Source organism: Chiloscyllium punctatum, chromosome 6 (genome assembly GCF_047496795.1).
Source record: "Chiloscyllium punctatum isolate Juve2018m chromosome 6, sChiPun1.3, whole genome shotgun sequence".
Taxonomy (NCBI): domain Eukaryota; kingdom Metazoa; phylum Chordata; class Chondrichthyes; order Orectolobiformes; family Hemiscylliidae; genus Chiloscyllium; species Chiloscyllium punctatum.
In genome coordinates this window covers 66,373,455-66,391,292 of record NC_092744.1, presented here as the reverse complement: position 1 = coordinate 66,391,292, position 17,838 = coordinate 66,373,455, and the positions used below count along the sequence as shown (strand labels likewise).

The 17,838-nt window shown below is 40.7% G+C and overlaps 1 protein-coding gene across 2 annotated transcripts in view; it reads right to left on the bottom strand.

The window, feature by feature from the left end:
* The window catches only part of LOC140479040 (integral membrane protein 2C-like), a 75,981-nt gene that overhangs the window by 12,573 nt on the left and 45,570 nt on the right, over nt 1–17,838 (bottom strand). For both annotated transcript variants that reach the window (XM_072572830.1, XM_072572829.1), the window contains exon 2: nt 4,721–4,858. In XM_072572830.1, the coding sequence (XP_072428931.1) occupies nt 4,721–4,858 (138 nt within the window). The remainder of the gene's footprint in view (nt 1–4,720; nt 4,859–17,838) is intronic.

Below are 17,838 nucleotides of genomic sequence, written 5' to 3'. Positions count from 1 at the left end.
TCAATAACTTTAGAGTATTAACACTATCCCCCATTTTGATTTTGCTGTCTTTCAAACATCTGGCCACCCACTTGTTTGCATGGTTTTGCTCTCAGAAGAAATGTTCTACTTTCTACCTTTCACACCTAGTTTATATCGCAAACTCTCTCTTACAACCACGGTCTCTAGCTCTGAGCACCCTCACCACCAATTCCACTTGCTCCACCTCCCCTTTATCAACTGGATAAAAACCATCATTTTCTAGTCCCTTTAGTTCTGAAAAACGTGAATTCTGTTTCACTCTCCAAAGATAGTGTCAGACCCATTTATCTCTCCAGCACTTTGTTTTTATTTTAGTTATGTTAATGCAGTTACATTGTTCTTCCAGCCTGTGATGTGATGCTGTGATCCTTCTCTATTCCCAAATATCAACACGGGGATGCATCTTAAATTGCCTAAAGCACCAAGCTCTTAAATCCTCCTTGAAGCAAGTCCTTAAAACCTACCTCTTTCACAGAGCTTTTAAACAATTGTTGTTTGGTTACACAAATTTCAGTAACTCAGCACACATTTGAGACAAATAGATGGCATCACCACATATGACACTCTAGTATAAGACGCCCCCAACTTACTTTCTGTGTAGTCAATGCCTGTATGACATGCAATCGACTCTGTATGTAATATTACAATAATCTAAGTAAGCATATACTCCAGACTTTATACTGAAGTCTGAGATGTCATGTTAGTGCACACAGTATCATCTCTGGTTATTTCCAGTGTTTTACATCATTACTTCATGGTCTGAAATATTTTATTACTTCAGAATGTCTTTATTACCCCAGTTGATATCAAGTGCGTTCTATAAATCAGTCCTGGGTTATATTTCATTTTGTCATGCAACTAAAAGACAAATCAAATCACATTTGCTTTTCCAAATAAAATTAGGAATGTGATTTTTGACTCATTTTTCTGTAAAGGATATTGATACATTTACATGAATTAACTATTCATATATCTCTGTGAATTTGACTGTGTATTTAACTCTCCTGACAGTTCCAACAACTCAAAGGCATTTCTTACTGAGGCAACATACTATTTACCTTTATCTGTGGTATCAGGAGGGTCCAATAACTGAACGGACTCCAATCTAACTTCAGCAGGAGACCTTACTTTCCCCACTGTGCCTTGGCGGCAGCTGCCCCAAGCTTTAGTATGTCCCCCAGCAAGTAGTCTTGCATCTGGGAATCTGCCAAGCTGCAACACTTGGGGTTGAGGTCAACTCCTCATACTGGAAGACCAACGCAAGTGTCCTTCATCAAGTTGATGGCCCTACAGGTGCAATCGATGTTTGTCTTGTTGTGTGTCCCAGGGAACAGACCAGAGAGCACAGAGTCACGCGTCATGGAGCTGCTCGGCACAAACCTCGACACAAACCTCACTTCATCTCTCTCCAGACTTCCTTTGGAAAGGTACATTCCAGCAGGAGATGTGTAATAGTATCTATCCCCTCACAAAGTTCTGGTGATGAGAAATTCTGTCAATGACTTTGACAGTCTGTTCAGGGAACCACGAAATAGGATCCACTCTCTCCTTTTCCCACAGGGTCTCAAGGACACTACATGCTGACCATTTTCTGATGGACTCATGGTCAAAGGAGTTTCTCTTTGTAAATTTCCGCAGGAATGACAGGTGATATGGAATGGTCCAACTATTTAGAGTGTTCCTCGGCAACAAGGCCAGTCCCAGTCTTCACAGCACGGGGGACCTCAATACATAGTGACACTTGGTGTGTGCGTACTGAGAATCTCTGCACAGAAAGGCAGCCATCAGGATGAGGGCAGTATTAGGTGCATTAATCCCCCCCATCATCGAGAGCTTTGTGCATGGTGTCCCTGCAGTCTATGTCTGACCTCCAAATTAAGTAGAAGACAGCTTGGGTGACTGCAACGGTGCAGGTTCAGGGAATGGGCCGGACCTGTATCACATAAAACAACAGAAAGAATACCTCACAGCTGATGACCAGGTTTTTACCTGCAATGGAGGGGGAGCGGTGCTTCCCAAAGCCCAGTTTGACTCCCTTTGACAATACACTCCACCCTAGTTTTTGTGTATTTACCAGCCCCTCTGAACCATATTCCCAGCACCTTCAGGTAATCTGTCCTGACGGTGAAGGGATAAAGGAACGGTTGGCCCAGTTCCCAATGAACATGGCCTCACTCTTGCCTCGATTTCCCTTGGCACCTGAGGCCAGTTCAAACTGGTCAAACTGTGTGCTGACAGTGGATCTGAGCAGAAAATGGCGACATCATCCATGTACAGAGAGGCTTTGACCTGCAGGCCCCCGCTGCCTGGAACAGTCACTCCTCTCAGGCTCACATCCTTCCTGATAGACTCAGTAAAAGGCTGAGTCCAAAAAGCAGAACACACAAACAAGGCAGGAGAGAGCAGGCAACCTGCCTGACCCCGGATCTAATCAAGAAGCTGATTCCCTCCCGTTGATTGAGACTGCAGTAACCATTGTAGAGAGAGGAGGAAAACTTCTTCAAAGCAGGCATCCTTTATTCCTGATGAAGGGCTTTTGCCCGAAACATCGATTTTACTGCTCCTCGGATGCTGCCTGAACTGCTGTGCTCTTCCAGCACCACTAATCCAGAATCTGGTTTCCAGCATCTGCAGTCATTGTTTTTACCTTACTGCAGTAACCATGTTGGTGTAGAGGGATCAGGTCCAATCCCTCCCCAAAGCCCATTTTGGAGGGTACATCCCATGTGGAGGTGTGCGGTATCCTGTCAAAGGTCTTCTCCTGGTCCAGGCTGATGAGGCAGGCATTCACCCCTCTGTCCTGCACAAAGTTTATCTAGTTTCAGAAGATCTGACAAATTATTGAGTTCTAGTTAGACAGCCTGGAGTCCAGACTGGTTTGAAGCAAGCACTTTAATCTCAGAGATGTTCTACAATATTGCCTTAAAGTAATTCACTAGGCAATGACAGGAAAGAGGATGTGACTTAGTTATGTAATACATTTAAGAAGAATGTAATTTTATGAAAGTTCAAAATTAATTCACTTGTAACGTGCATACCCATGTTCAATTCTGTAACGACTGACCTTTTCATCAAATAAATCCAGTAGACTAAGAGCCTCCAAGGAGGACTGGTCCAGCTCCCCGCCCCCTCCCCCCACTCATTATCTGGAAATACAATAATGTTTCTTACTTTACTCAGTCGCAATGTTTCGCATTGCAGAATTCACATTCAGTTCAGGAGTGAGAATGTGTGTGGTTGGGCTGTATTTCCAGAGATAGTGCTTACTGTTAGGATATTGCTATTAAGAGAACTGTCCAAAGATAAATCTGATGAATAAAGAATTCTATCTGCTGGTACATTGTGTATCTTGTACTTTAAGAAAAATCATTAGAGGCGTTAGAAATTTTTATAAGTGTCCCAAGTGGTTTAAAATAGAAGCAAATTATCATTATAGAAGCTGTTGCTGAAAATTTTAATGTTTTGGTATACTATACAATATGGGAAAAATATCAACTATATTTTATTTAAACATTTCAATTCTTAAAACAGAGGACTTCAAATGAAAATATATCGAAATTATTTCAAAGCTTTCCACATGCAGTACTGTTAAATTGCCCAGAGACCTCATTAGCAATTATAGAACCCCAGATATACATCCTTTTCTAATGGTTTAATAATTTATAGAATTATTTCAATTCTGAAAGACTAATCACAGCTGCTGATGCCTCACTGCTTGCAAAGTTGCAATAGGATCAGGTCTTCAAATTATTTTTTGTTTCTAAATGTTGTTTTTAATTGATCAATCTATACTTCCATAAACTGGTAGAAATCTAGCAGAATGCAAAAAGAGCCATCATCTTCTCTGTTGCAATTACTGATCAAATTGGTAAATCATTTTAAAAAAATCAAAGAAACAGAGAAATAGGAAGCATGCATCGCACATCAATTAACACAAACTAACCAATCTTTCGACTTTGCTTAAAATGTAAACACCATTAAAAACTGAGGTGTTATAAGGCATTGACTTGGTTTTCCAACAATTTGTCTCTAAATTAATCAACCCTGCATCAAATGGTGGATATTGAAAACTTTAAATGAACAGGTGCCAATTAAATATTCAAACAACCACAACATCCATATATAAAGAATTGAAAACAAATGAATCAAGATAGACAGTCAAATTAAAACCAGTGTTTTTAAAATGAAAGTTACAAATATAACTGTGTTTTTTCCAAATAATTAAGGATATACTAATAGAATTTAGGTATGCCTTTCTTAGCCTTAAGAGAAATTTCACGTCTAACGTAACCCAGCTATGTTTTGCAAAGTGGAATCCTGTTACAGATGTAGACACAAATTAGAACATAAACACTTTGACAGAAGACTTACTTTTAAATATATTCCTTTAGAAGAAAATAGTATGGGTACATACCACACCGGCCTCTCTGGATCATTATTAAATAGATCGCTAATTAACTTGCACTTAAATAGAAGCGAGCAATTTTCAATTGTGCTGTGCAGGAAATAGATATATCATCATTCTACCACTTCTCAGCATAAATGAGACAGTAGGAAAATGAAAATTGCCTTACTTCTCAATGTCAAAGTGGTGTTGTGAAAATCTATTTGAAGTTGTTCTGTTTTTTTATTATATCCGAAATTTGTTTTTCTACTTTAAGGAACATTATATTTTCAGTCAATAAAATATATACTATACCCGAGTAACAAAGTAATGCTTGTAGACGTATACTGTCCCCAATATCAGTCCAGAAAGAAGAATAACCAGTCCAAGTGTCAGACACCAGAAGCCACTGACAGTAGACTTCCGAGTTCTTGCTCGTACTGTATCCACATCCTGAAAGGAAAGAAATGCATTATTAGTAAGTATAGGTCATCTCGGTTTCATTTTTTTTAGTTAATGGTGGTTCAGGTTGTGCCAAGGAGCTTCAGTAGTCACATACAAAGTTTGACTGTACACTTCTAGGAAATCGATCCTATCTCATGATGCCAAAAGTATCAGGTCTTATAGAGTCATAGAGTCATACAGTATGGAAACAGACCCTTTGGTCCAACTAATCCATGCCGACCATGTTCCCCAGCTAAACTAGTCTTACTTGCCTGCATTTGGCCCATATTCCTCAAACCGTTCTTATTCATATACTTATCCAAATATCTTTTAAATGTTGTAACTGTACCTGCATCCATCACTTCCTCTGGCAGTTCATTCCACATACGAACGACTCTCTAAGAAAGTTGCCTTGCATGTCCTTTTTAAATTTTTCTCCTCTCACCTTAAAAATATGCCCCCTTATTTTGAACTCCCTCACCATAGGGAAAAGATTTTTGCTTATCTATGCCCCTCAAGATTTTACAAACCTCTATAAAGTCACCCCTAACCCTTTGCACTTGTCCTCCATAATTCTCGACATCCTTAGCTATGAATATTTCCAATCACCCAGCCTTCAGAAGTGAGTGCGAAAGACTAACAATCTTCAGTGAAAGAATTTCTCATTTCTGCCTTAAATGGGAAACCTCTGATTTTTAAAATTTGTCCTTGGTTTTTGGCTGTCAAGGCTCTTCAGAATCCTAAATTTTCCAATGAGATACATTTATCTAAACCCCAATGAATAGAAACACAATGGGCTCAACCTTTTGTGAAAAAAGGCAAACACCTCACCCCAAGAATCAACCTAGTGAACTTCTCTCTACTCTCTCCAGTTCAAATACATCCCTCCTTATATAAAGTGGCCAAAACTATGGACAGTTATTACTCCAAATGCAGTTTCATTAGTGCCCTATACAGTACTGTTGTAGAAAGCTTTCCCGACACTTATACCTCAGCATCCCTGCAAAAATGGCCAATGTTCCATGTTGCATTCCTAATTACTTGCTGAACCTGCACCATATCATTTTGTAATTCATGTGCAAGACCCCTATAATCCTCTATTCTACAACATCCTGCTGTTTAAATCATGTGGTTTTTTTGCTAATCTTCCTGCCAAAACATGGACATCATCACACTTTCCTGCATTATACCCCAACTGCCAAATTCTTCTTCACTCACACGGCCTATTTATATCCCTTTGTAAACTCTTTGTATCCTCCTCACAACTTGTTTTTCTGTCTTTGCATCATCAGAAAATTTGGCCACAATACATCTGCCCCTTCACCCAGCTAAAGGCAGATTGGAAATAATTGTTCCCTACAGCACTCCATTAATTCCAGTTCGCCCACCAAAACAAAATGCACTTTATCCCAATTGTCTGTTTCTGTTGTTAGCCAATTTTCTAACCTTGCTAATATGTCACCTCAACACTTGAGTTCTCATCTTGTTCAGTAACCTTTTAGGTAACAGCCCATCAACTGCCATTTGAAAATCTGAATACTGTTGTTTCTCCTTTATCCATCGAAAAGAATTAGTTCCCAGAATGGTTGGTTCTAGAAAACTGACCAAAGTACACTCTATGATTTCATCCATAAGGCAATGTTTGCCAGTTTCATTTATCAAATCTATATGAAGGTTTAAATCTCACAGATTATTGCAGTACCTTCCTTACAAACTGCCAGTTTTCCTTGTTTATACTTTTGGTCCTACAGAGTAGCTACTGCCAGCAGCCTATAAATCAATCCAACCATTGCTGTTGTTATTGTCCACCTGAATTGAATCCATATTTTAATAATCAGAATCCAGATCATTTCTCACTATTGTATAGATCTCATCATTGCTTAACAAATCACTTCACCTCATTTGCTTTTCTTCCTATTCTTGCTAAATGTCAAATACACATGACTATTCAGATTCAACTGTGTCACTTTGCAAACATGTCTCTGCAAAGCCTATCATATCATTCCCACTTCTGTGTCTTATGATCCTGCGTCACAGCTACCTGATGAAGGAGCAGTGCTCTGAAAGCTAGTACTTCCAAATCAACCTGTTGGATTATAACCTGGTGTTATGTGATTTTTAAGTTATTTCAAACTGTACTATCAATTCAACCACCTTGATGTGAATGCTACACAAATTCAAATAGAAAGCTCTGATTTTATCTTTTTACCACTCTTCCATAAGCAGACATTATTTATGAGTTCTCTCTAAAGCTTGCAAACTTTCTGTCTTCCTGTCACACTCTGGTTACCATACTGACATAACTATCTTGCTTTATCGCCTTGTCTTTTCTCTTAAACTTTCCAAGCCTTGTCTCATGTAACCCCACCCACAAACCCACAATTTTTGAGCTCTCTCCACAGTTTTGGTTGTCCAATTCACCAAGGAGGAGAAAGTGAGGAATGCAGATGCTGGAGATCAGAATCGAGAGTGTGGTGCTGTAAAAGCACAGGAGGTCAGGCAGCATCCAAGGAGCAAGAGAATTGACATTTTGCACATAAGCCCTTCATCAGGAATTCACTAAGAATTGGAATTATCCAGTTCACCAAGATGATGTTCCCATCAATGTTCATGTGAAGACCAGTAGAGTAGCTTAGTGTGGTTTGAATTGAAAGTCCTTTCCCCCACACTAATCTCTGAGCCACACATTTAGATCTCTGATCTTATTTAGAGTCCTAAAGTCATAGAGATGTACAGTATGGAAACAGACCCCCCACCCCAGGGAAAAGAATTTGTTTATTTATCCTATCTATGCCCCTCATCATTTTGTAAACCTCTAAAAGGTCACCCCTCAACCTCCGATGCTCCAGGGAAAACAGCCCCAGCCTGTTCAGCCTCTCCCCATAGCTCAAATCCTCCAACCCTGACAACATCCTATGAACCTGCATTCCAAGGTCTCTTTGTTCAGCAACACTCCCTAGGACCTTACCATTAAGTGTATAAGTCCTGCTAAGATTTGCTTTCCCAAAATGCAGCACTGCGCACTGATCTGAATTAAACTCCATCTGCCACTTCTCAGCCCATTGGCCCATCTGATCAAGATCCTGTGTAATCTGAGGTAACCTTGCTCACTGTCCATTACACCTCCAATTTTGGTGTCATCTGAAAACTTACTAACTGTACCTCTTATGCTCACATCCAAATCATTTATGTAAATGACAAAAAGTAGAGGACCCAGCACCGATCCTGTGGCACTCCACTGGTCACAGGCCTCCTGTCTGTAAAACAACCCTCCAACACTACCCTCTGTCTTCTACCTTTGAGCCAGTTCGATATCCAAATGGCTAGTTCTCCCTGTATTCCATGAGAACTAACCTTGCTAATGAGTCTTCCATGGGGAACCTTGTCATACGCCTTACTGAAGTCAATACAAATCACGTCCACCGCTCGGCTCTCACCAATCCTCTTTGTTACTTCTTCAAAAAACTCAATCAAGTTTGTGAGATATGATTTCCCATGCACAAAACCATGTTTACTATCCCTAATCAGTACTTGCCTTTCCAAGTAAATATACTTCCAGTCTCTCAGGATTCCCTCCAACAACTTGCCCACCACCGATGTCAGGCTCACTGGTCTATATTCCCTGGCTTGTCTTTACCGCCCTTCTTAAAGAGTGGCACCACATTAGCCAACCTCTAATCTTCCGCCATCTCACCTGTGACTATCAATGATACAAATATCTCAGCAAGAGGCCCAGCAAACACTTCTCTAGCTTCCCACAGAGTTCTTGAGTACACCTGATCAGGTCATGGGGATTTATCCACCTTTATGCATTTCAAGACATCCAGCACTTCCTCCTCTGTAATATTAACATTTTGCAAGGTGCACCATCTATTTCCCTACAGTCTATATCCTCCATATCCTTTTCCACAGTAAATACTGATGCAAAATACTCGTTTAGTATCTCCCCCATCTCCTGCAGCTCCACACAAAGGCCGCCCTGCTGATCTTCGAGGGGCCCTATTCTCTCCCTAGTTACCCTTTTGTCCTTAATGTATTTGTAAAAACCCTTTGGATTCCCCTTAATTCTATTTGCCAAAGCTATCTCATGTCCCCTTTTTGCCCTCCTGATTTCCCTCTTAAGTATACTCCTATTGCCTTTATACTCTTCTAAGGATTCACTCGATCTATCCTGTCTATACCTTACATATGCTTCCTTCTTTTTCTTAACAAAACCCTCAATTTCTTTAGTCATCCAGCATTCCCTATACCTACCAGCCATTCCTTTCACCCTAAAAGGAATATACTTTCTCTGGACTCTCGTTATCTCAGTTCTGAAAGCTTGCCATTTTCCAGCCGTCCCTTTACCTGTGAACATCTGCCCCAATCAGATTTTGAAAGTTCTTGCCTAGTACTTTCAAAATTGGCCTTTCTCCAATTTAGAACTTCAACTATTAGATCCAGTGTATCCTTTTCCATCACTATTTTAAATCTAATAGAATTATGGTCATTGGCCCCAAAGAGCCCCCCACTGACACCTTAGTCATCTGCCCTGCCTTATTTCCCAACAATAGGTCAAGTTTTGCACCTTCTCTAGTAGGTACATCCACATACTGCATTAGAAAATTTTCTTGTACACACTTAACAAATTCCTCTCCATCTAAACCCTTAACACTATGGCAGTCCCAGTCTATGTTTGGAAAGTTACCCTGGTTAAAAACCATACAACACCAAGTTATAGACCAACAGGTTTATTTGAAAGCTCTAGCTTTTGGAGTACTGCTCCTTCATCAGGTAGCTGTGGGACGGGATCATAACACATAGAATTTATAGTAAAAGATTACAGTGTCATGCAACTGAAATGATATATTGAACAAACATAGATTGCTGTTCAGTCTTTCATTATTTAGAATGGATTGCAGGTTTCGATTCATTAATATGTAAATCCCAGAACTTCTTTTAAGGCACATTCTCCAGGTAACTTAAGGTTTTGTGAAAAAAAAGCGAGATCTCAGCTCAGACAATGCATTAACCTTATTTGCCCGACACCAATTTGCTCCTAGATCTATCGCAGACATAAGGGAAACATGTTGTTTCTCCTCATTTACATGATTGCAACATCTCACAAGCCTGAACCTGCTCAGCTTGCTGTTTGAGCACTCAGCAGGGGACTGAATAACATCAACTGATGTGATCTGGTGCAACGAGCCTGCTCTTCTTAAAGGGGAACTGCATGGAATGGAAAGGGCCTGCTGTAAACTGTCTGCTTGCAACTGTCTTACAAATAGGTCCTGGCAAAGAGAGGGTTCCTAAGTCAGCGTGTGACACTGGAGCTATGGAGATTGGCACCACAAGAAAGACCATGTTCCTGCCTGAGGCTCAGGAGAGCTCAAAAGTCTTTCAACTTTTAGAATGTGCCACAGGTTTCAGTTCATTAATATGTAAATCCCAGAACGTCTTTTAAGTCGCAATCTCGAGATAACTTAAGGTTTTATTTAAAAAAAGGTGACATCTCAGGTCAGACAATGTATTAAATATATGAGGTTAGAGTCTGTCTGTAACCACCAAAGCAGACCAGCACCAGCAGAACACAAGGATAACTGCACCGCTTGAGACTTACAGCAAAGTTGCATTTGGGAGCATGGCATCCAGCATCTCTGGCTGCAATAAAAATGACAGTATTTGCTGCTTTATACCTTCTCCCAAATCCTGCCTCACCATGATCCTACTGACTAGAGGCCACAATGGGATTTGAAAACAAATGTGAGGATTTTGGAATGGAGACATAAATCAAGAGCAAGCATGGGGGCTGGTGGGTGAACAGAACTTGATGGCTGGAAGGACACAGGCAGGAGAGACTTGGACAGCTTCCAGCTGACAGAGTGGGTAGAATATTGGTGGCTGGCCAGAACTATTGAAATGGTCAATTCAAGAGCTAAACAAATTGTAAAATCAGCATAAATTCTGCAGCAGATCAGCTGAGACAGGCCAGAATCAGGCAATATTACAAAGGTGGAAGTAGATGGTTTTAACAATGAAAAATGTACGTATTACAGAGGAGGTGGTACTGGATGTCTTGAAACACATAAAAGTGGATTGGTCCCTAGGACCTGCTCAGGGGTACCCTAGAACTCTGTGGGCAGGTAGGGAAGTGATTGCTGGGCCCCTTGCATATTTGGATCACAGATGAGGTGCCAGAAGACTGGAGGTTGGCTAATGTGGTGCCACTAATTAAGAAAGGTGGTAAGGAAAAGCCAGGGAACTATAGACCAGTGAGCCTGACATTGGTGGTGGGCAATTTGTTGGAGGGAATCCTGAGGGAAATGATTTATATGTGTTTAGAAAGGCAAGGACTGATTCGGGAGAGTCAGCATGGCTTTGTGCGTGGGAAATCATGTCTCATGAACTTGACTGAGTTTTTTTGAAGAAGTAACTAAGAGGATTCATGAGGGTGGATTGGTGGACATGATCTATATGGACTTCAGTAAGGCGTTCAACAAGGTTCTTCATGGAAGATTGGTTAACAAGGCTAGATCTCATGGAATACAGGGAGAAGTAGCCATTTGGATACAGAACTGGCTTGAAGGTAGAAGAGAGAGGGTGATGGTAGAGGGCTGCTTTTCAGACTGGAGAGCTGTGACCAGTGGTGTGCCACAAGCATCGGTGCTGGGTCCACGACATTTTGTCATTTATATAAATGATTTGGGTGTGAACATAGTTAAAAATCACACAACACCAGGTTATAGTCATAGGAGGTATAGTTAGTAAGTTTGCAAATTACACCAAAATTGGAAGTGCAGTGGACAGCGAATGTTACCTCAGAGTACAATGGGACCTTGATCAGATGGGCCAATCAGCAGAGGAGTGGCAGATGGAGTTTTATTTAGATAAATGCGAGGTGCTGCATTTTAGAAAAGCAAATCAGAGCAGGACTTAATGACAAGGTCCTGGGGAGTGTTGCTGAACAAACAGACCTTGGAATGCAGATTCATTATTCCTTGAAAGTAGAGTCACAGGTAGATAGGCTAGAAAAGAAGACTATTGGTATGCTTTCCTTTATTGGTCAGAGCATACAACCGCTGCCATTCCTGAGCGTCGCAGGTTGCACATCAGTGCGTTAACTGTTACTGCATTTAAGCTCAATGCAACAAGCTGACCTTGCTTCTTTTATTTGGGGTGGCACGGTGGCTCAGTGGTTAGCACTGCTGCCTCACAGCGCCAGGGTCCCAGGTTCAATTCCCACCTCGGGCAACTGTCTGTGTGGAGTTTGCACATTCTCTCAGTGTCTGTGTGGGTTTCCTCCGGGTGCTCCGGTTTCCTCCCACAGTCCAAAGATGTGCAGGTTAGGTGAATTGGCCATGCTAAATTGTCCCTAGTGTTAGGTGCAGGGTAAATGTAGGGGAATGGGCCTGGGTGGGTTGTTCTTCGGAGGGTCAGTGTGGACTTGTTGGGCCAAAGGGCCTGTTTCCACACTGTAGGGAATCTAATACAATCAATGTTGCCACTGTACAGGCCATTGGTTAGGCCACTTTGGAATATTGTGTGCAGTTCTGGTCTTCTTCCTATTGCAAGGATGTTGTGAAACTTGAAAGGGCTCATAAGAGATTTAAAAGGATGTTGCCAGGGTTGGAACATTTGAGCTATTGGGAGAGGTTGAATAGGCTGGGACTTCTTTCCTTGGAGCACTGGAGACTCAGGGGTGACCTTATAGAGGCTTATAAAATCATGAGGGGCATGGATCGGATAAATAGACAAGGTGTTTTCCCTGGGGTGGGGGGAGTCCAGATCTACAGGCCATAGGTTTCGAGTGAGAGGGGAAAGATATAAAAGGGACTTAAGGGGCAACGTTTTCACTCAAAAGGTGGTGTGTGTATGGAATGAGCTGTCAGGTGAAGCAGTGGAGGCTTCAACTACAATATTTAAAAGGTATCTGGATGAGTATATGAAAAGGAAGTATTTGGAGGGATATGGGACAAGTACTGGCACATGGGTTAGGATATCTGGTTGGCATGGACAAGTTGGACTAAAGTTTCTGTTTCTGTGCTGTACATCTCTGTGACTCTATGACTCTATTCAGATGCTCATCTCGGGGTTAATTAAAAGACCAAAGTTGCAATCAACACAGTTCAGGCAGAAAGATGCCAACATGAGAGACCATGTAAATTGCTAGGGAACGGAGGTCACAGAGGGGATTGAAGACCACAACTTGGATTTTCTCAATTTTTTAATAGATGGAATGTCTGTACCTCAAGTACTGGACTGTCAGACAAGCAGTCTGACCATTTTGACACAACGGAGGAGTTGAGAGGTTGCGGTAGGGATTGACATCATTATGACCAATTGGAAAGCTGTTGGTGCATTTATGATATGAGTGTTTTTCCTGGCATCGGATGTTACATGGGCCATGCTAATGACACAGCACACCCACTTAAGGCCCTCTGGCTTCCAGTAAAACTACTCCAGACACAGTGTACAGCCCAATTTCTCAGACTAATAGACCTGAATTAATACTCGAAAATACAGTAATCTCCATCTCTCCTCTCCCTCCTCATAAACACAATTGCAATTAAGTTAGTTAACAATCTTTTTAAGAATGATGTATATTGTCTGTTCTTTTGTAACAAAACTTTGAATGATAGGAAATGGTTCTTTGGTTGCTTAGGCAACAGATGAAATGGAATTCAAAGTTTTTAAATATTGGATGCGAGCATAAGAGGTACAGTTAGTAAGTTTGCAGATGATACTAAAATTGGAGCTGTAGTAGACAACAAAGAGGGTTACCTCAGATTACAACAGGATCTGGACCAGATGGGCCAATGGGCTGAGAAGTGGCAGATGGAGTTTAATTCAGATAAATGCGAAGTACTGCATTTTGGGAAAGTAAATCTTAGCAGAACTTATACACTTAATGGTAAGGTCCTAGGGAGTGTTGTTGAACAAAGAGACCTTGGAGTGCAGGTTCATAGCTCCTTGAAAGTGGAATCGCAGGTAGATAGGATAGTGAAGAAGACGTTTGGTATGCTTTCTTTTATTGGTCAGAGTGTTGAGTACAGGGGTTGGGAGGTCATGTTGCGGCTGTACAGAACATTGGTTAGGCCACTGTTGGGACTATTGCATGCAATTCTGGTCTCCTTCCTATCGGAAAGATGTTGTGAAACTTGAAAGGATTCAGAAAAGATTTACAAGGATATTGCCAGGGTTGGAGGATCTGAGCTACAGGGAGATGCTGAACAGGCTGGGGCTGTTTTCCCTGGAGCATTGGAGCCTGAGGGGTGACCTTATAGAGGTTTACAAAATTATGAGGGGCATGGATAGGATAAATAGACAAAGTCTTTTCCCTGGGGTCAGGGAGTCCAGAACTAGAGGGCATAGGTTTAGGGTGAGAGGAGAAAGATATAAGAGAGACCTGAGGGGCACCTTTTTCACGCAGAGGGTGGTATGTGTATGGAATGAGCTGCCAGAGGATGTGGTGGAAGCTGGTACCATTGCAACATTTAAGAGGCATTTGGATGGGTATATGAGTAGGAAGGGTTTGGAGGGATATGGGCCGGGTGCTGGCAGATGGGACTAGATTGGGTTGGGATATCTGGTCAGCATGGAAGGGTCTGTTTCCATGCTGTACATCTCTATGACTCTATATTCTGCATGTTAACATCGGCTTCGGTGCCTCTCTTAGAAGAGAGAACTCATACTAATGTTTTAAGAATGAAGGACAGAGTTCCACAGAATGTTTTATTCACATATGGGAGTATAGTTAAATTTGTACGCCTAAAATATCACCATACACATACACCAAAACATTGGAAAAATGAGAAAATTGCAACTCAGCACATAGTAAGCTAGAAATTGGTAAAGAAGCTTACTGGTTGACAAAGAATGTATGAATTCAGCAAACAGCCAGATATGCACAAATGATTTGCTTGAAACTCACAGATATAAAGACAACAAGACGGTCAGACTTCCCTGTCATCATTATTAGGTAAAGCTGACAGGAACTTGTGCCAGCACACAAGTGTGGGTAAAGATATGGAAATCTGGAAGGTGCTCCCATTAATTCCCATGTTCTACTGGCATGCTGGGATAGACTTTGCAGCTCCATGTAATCCAGAATGAGTGATTTGATCTTCAAATCATTCTTACGAAGAACTACTGAAAATGTTACGCCTTGTTAAGATTTCATTTTTTTCTAAGGAGCATAAAGTCATAATTATTGTTGGACAACTCTCTAACCATGAAAGCTTACTGTAACATATGTGGAGTCTCATTTATTCCCAATAACATTTATAAAGCTATGGTTTTTAAGAAGATAAAAATGTACATTTGTCATTTGATATGAGATTTCGATATTTCAGTTTTTACCTAAATCCCATGTGTATGTTCCCATCTTTATTTTGTTTTAAAGGGATTCATAATCTGTGGCATTTACTTCATAGCTTGCTCTCTGTGAGAATTCTTAAAGATGATTGGCTTATTAACCAGCTTAGTCACTTCACCAATGTTGGACACTAGAGATCACCAGAGATGGTTCAAGATTCAAAGCCACATTAGAATTGGTGAACTTGACATTTTAGTCCAATAAAATGTTGTGGTGAGCTTTTGTTGAAATCAGCAGTGAGCACAATTTCTTCACCACTGCCTACAAATTTCAGACCAATGAGTACACCAGTATTGAACCCAAAAGTTGATCATTTTGGGGATTTCATGCCAAACCGTACCTGATAAGTAACACTGCCGCATTCTGAATCCAGCTCACTAAATATTAAATAAATACTCTTCAGGAATGTTATCAAACTTCCCCCACATTGCCATGGTAACCAGGGGACTTACATGAACAGGGTGTCAGCCAAAGTTATAGTGATGGGGAGAAAAGAACCTTCGAGAAAATGCATTCGTTGTGTGTTAATAAGATGCCTAAACGCATGGTTATACAACCAAGTGCTTCTGAAGGAAAATAAATAAATTGGACAGGAGCCTGGAGTAGCTTCACAAGAAAAGTGTGTCATTGTTATTGAAGCTAATGTGTTTCAGCATCTGATCTGACTGTCATCTGTTCAAGCATCCGACCAGCTTGTAAGCAATGGGAATCTAACAGCACGGGGTGAGGGCTGCAGCCAATTTCCAACACCCTTCAGAGGTAGGTTGTAGTATATATCTTTTATTTTAATTTGATAGAATAAATGCAGGATATTTCCCAAGTCCACATTAGCCCACAGAAACTAGAATTATTGTTACATTCTAACATAGTGCCATGGAGTTATTATAGTGCAGGAGACTGCCATTCAGCCCATTGAGCTCTCTCAGTCCCAACACTATGCTCAATCTCCACTGACCTGCACGTTTATTTCTCTGAAGTACCAATTCAAATTCCTTTTGAAATCATTGATCATTTCCAATTCCACAACAGTCATAAGTAGCAAGTTCCAAGTCATTATCACCTACTGTGTAAAAATGTTCCTCACATTATACCTGCACCTCTTGCCCAAAACCTAACACCTGAGTCTCTGCACCATCAGCTAATGGAATAACTCTTCTTTGTCTATCTTATCTAAACCAGTTATAATCTTATATATCTCTTTCAAATCTCCTATCAAGTTCCTATACCTCCAAGAAGAACAGTCATCAACTTGACCAAGCTTCTCTGACCCAATTTTAGCACTAAAAGCCTCAGTAAATCATCTCTGCATCCTCTCAAAGACTATCTGAAACTGTGGTGACCAGAGTTACTCTAATAAAGATTTAACATAACTTTTTATTTATGAAGCCTAAGGTTTAAATGCTTTGTTAACTACTGTCTCAATATGGCCTGCCAGCTTCAAAAAACAATATAAGTAAAGCTCCAAATTCATTGGTCCTTGCACACGTACCATTAAGTATATATTGCCTTTTCCTGTCCCTTCTGCTGAAATACACTACAGTAGCTCATACTTCTCGGCATTAAATTTCATCTGCCACTGTGTGGTCATTATGCAAATGCACATCCTGTTTGCTGCTGATTGTTGTCATGCTCACAGTTTGCTACACCTCTAAGTTTGGTATCATTGAAAATGTATAAATTTTACCTCTTTCCAAAATCTAACTCATTTACATATACCCAGAAATGGGTGTAGTCTAATCAGTAACACTTGGAAACACTGCCATCCACATGTTCAAGTCTGAAAAACAACTTATCATAAGTCGAGCATCTCAACTCAGAGGTAAGTACTTCCATAGACAATTTTTTAAAAATTAACTATTCCATCACAGAATCCTCATGACATTAAGCCACACATGAACAAAATTCCAAACAACTGGACACTAGCTGCAGATTTTAATTTAGAATTTTTAAACTACATATTACTTTTTTTGTCACATAGTTTGAATTTAAAATATGTTGTGATTTGCACAGTCTCCACACTGTCCTGAGCAGAATTGAACAGCGTGTCAACCTTAATTCCTTGCATTCACTCTTCCTAGCAAACAGTTAATGAGCAACACTGATTAAAAACTTGAAAGGAAAACAATTGCAGTACTAGAAGAGAAATGAAACAGTAACCTAGATTTACCATCAAAGAGTCAGTACAAGCAATGATGGGCAGAATGGTTCCTTCTGTGCTATGTGATCCTATGTCAGAGGTTCCATATCTATTGATTCTTTCCCGAGCCAGACAGTGCATAACAACTGTGAAAAAGGACTGAATAATTTTCAGATTGGAACCATCATGCCCATGACAGATGAAGGGAGAACCTATTTTTACAAAATACGTACTGTTCATTTTTTGAAGCAGACTTAAAGCGACCATGACTGAAGAGAGAATGGGCCAGTTGGCCACTTCAAGAAATTTCCAGCAATTGTTGGGACAGAAAAATTAATTCCTCATCTCTCTGGAATGTTACAGCTCCCAATTTTATAAACTCCCGCACATAAAAAAAAGGTAAAAACAGGACTTTTGCCCGAAACATTGATTTCGCTGCTCGTTGGATGCTGCCTGAACTGCTGTGCTCTTCCAGCACCACTAATCCCATATAAAAAA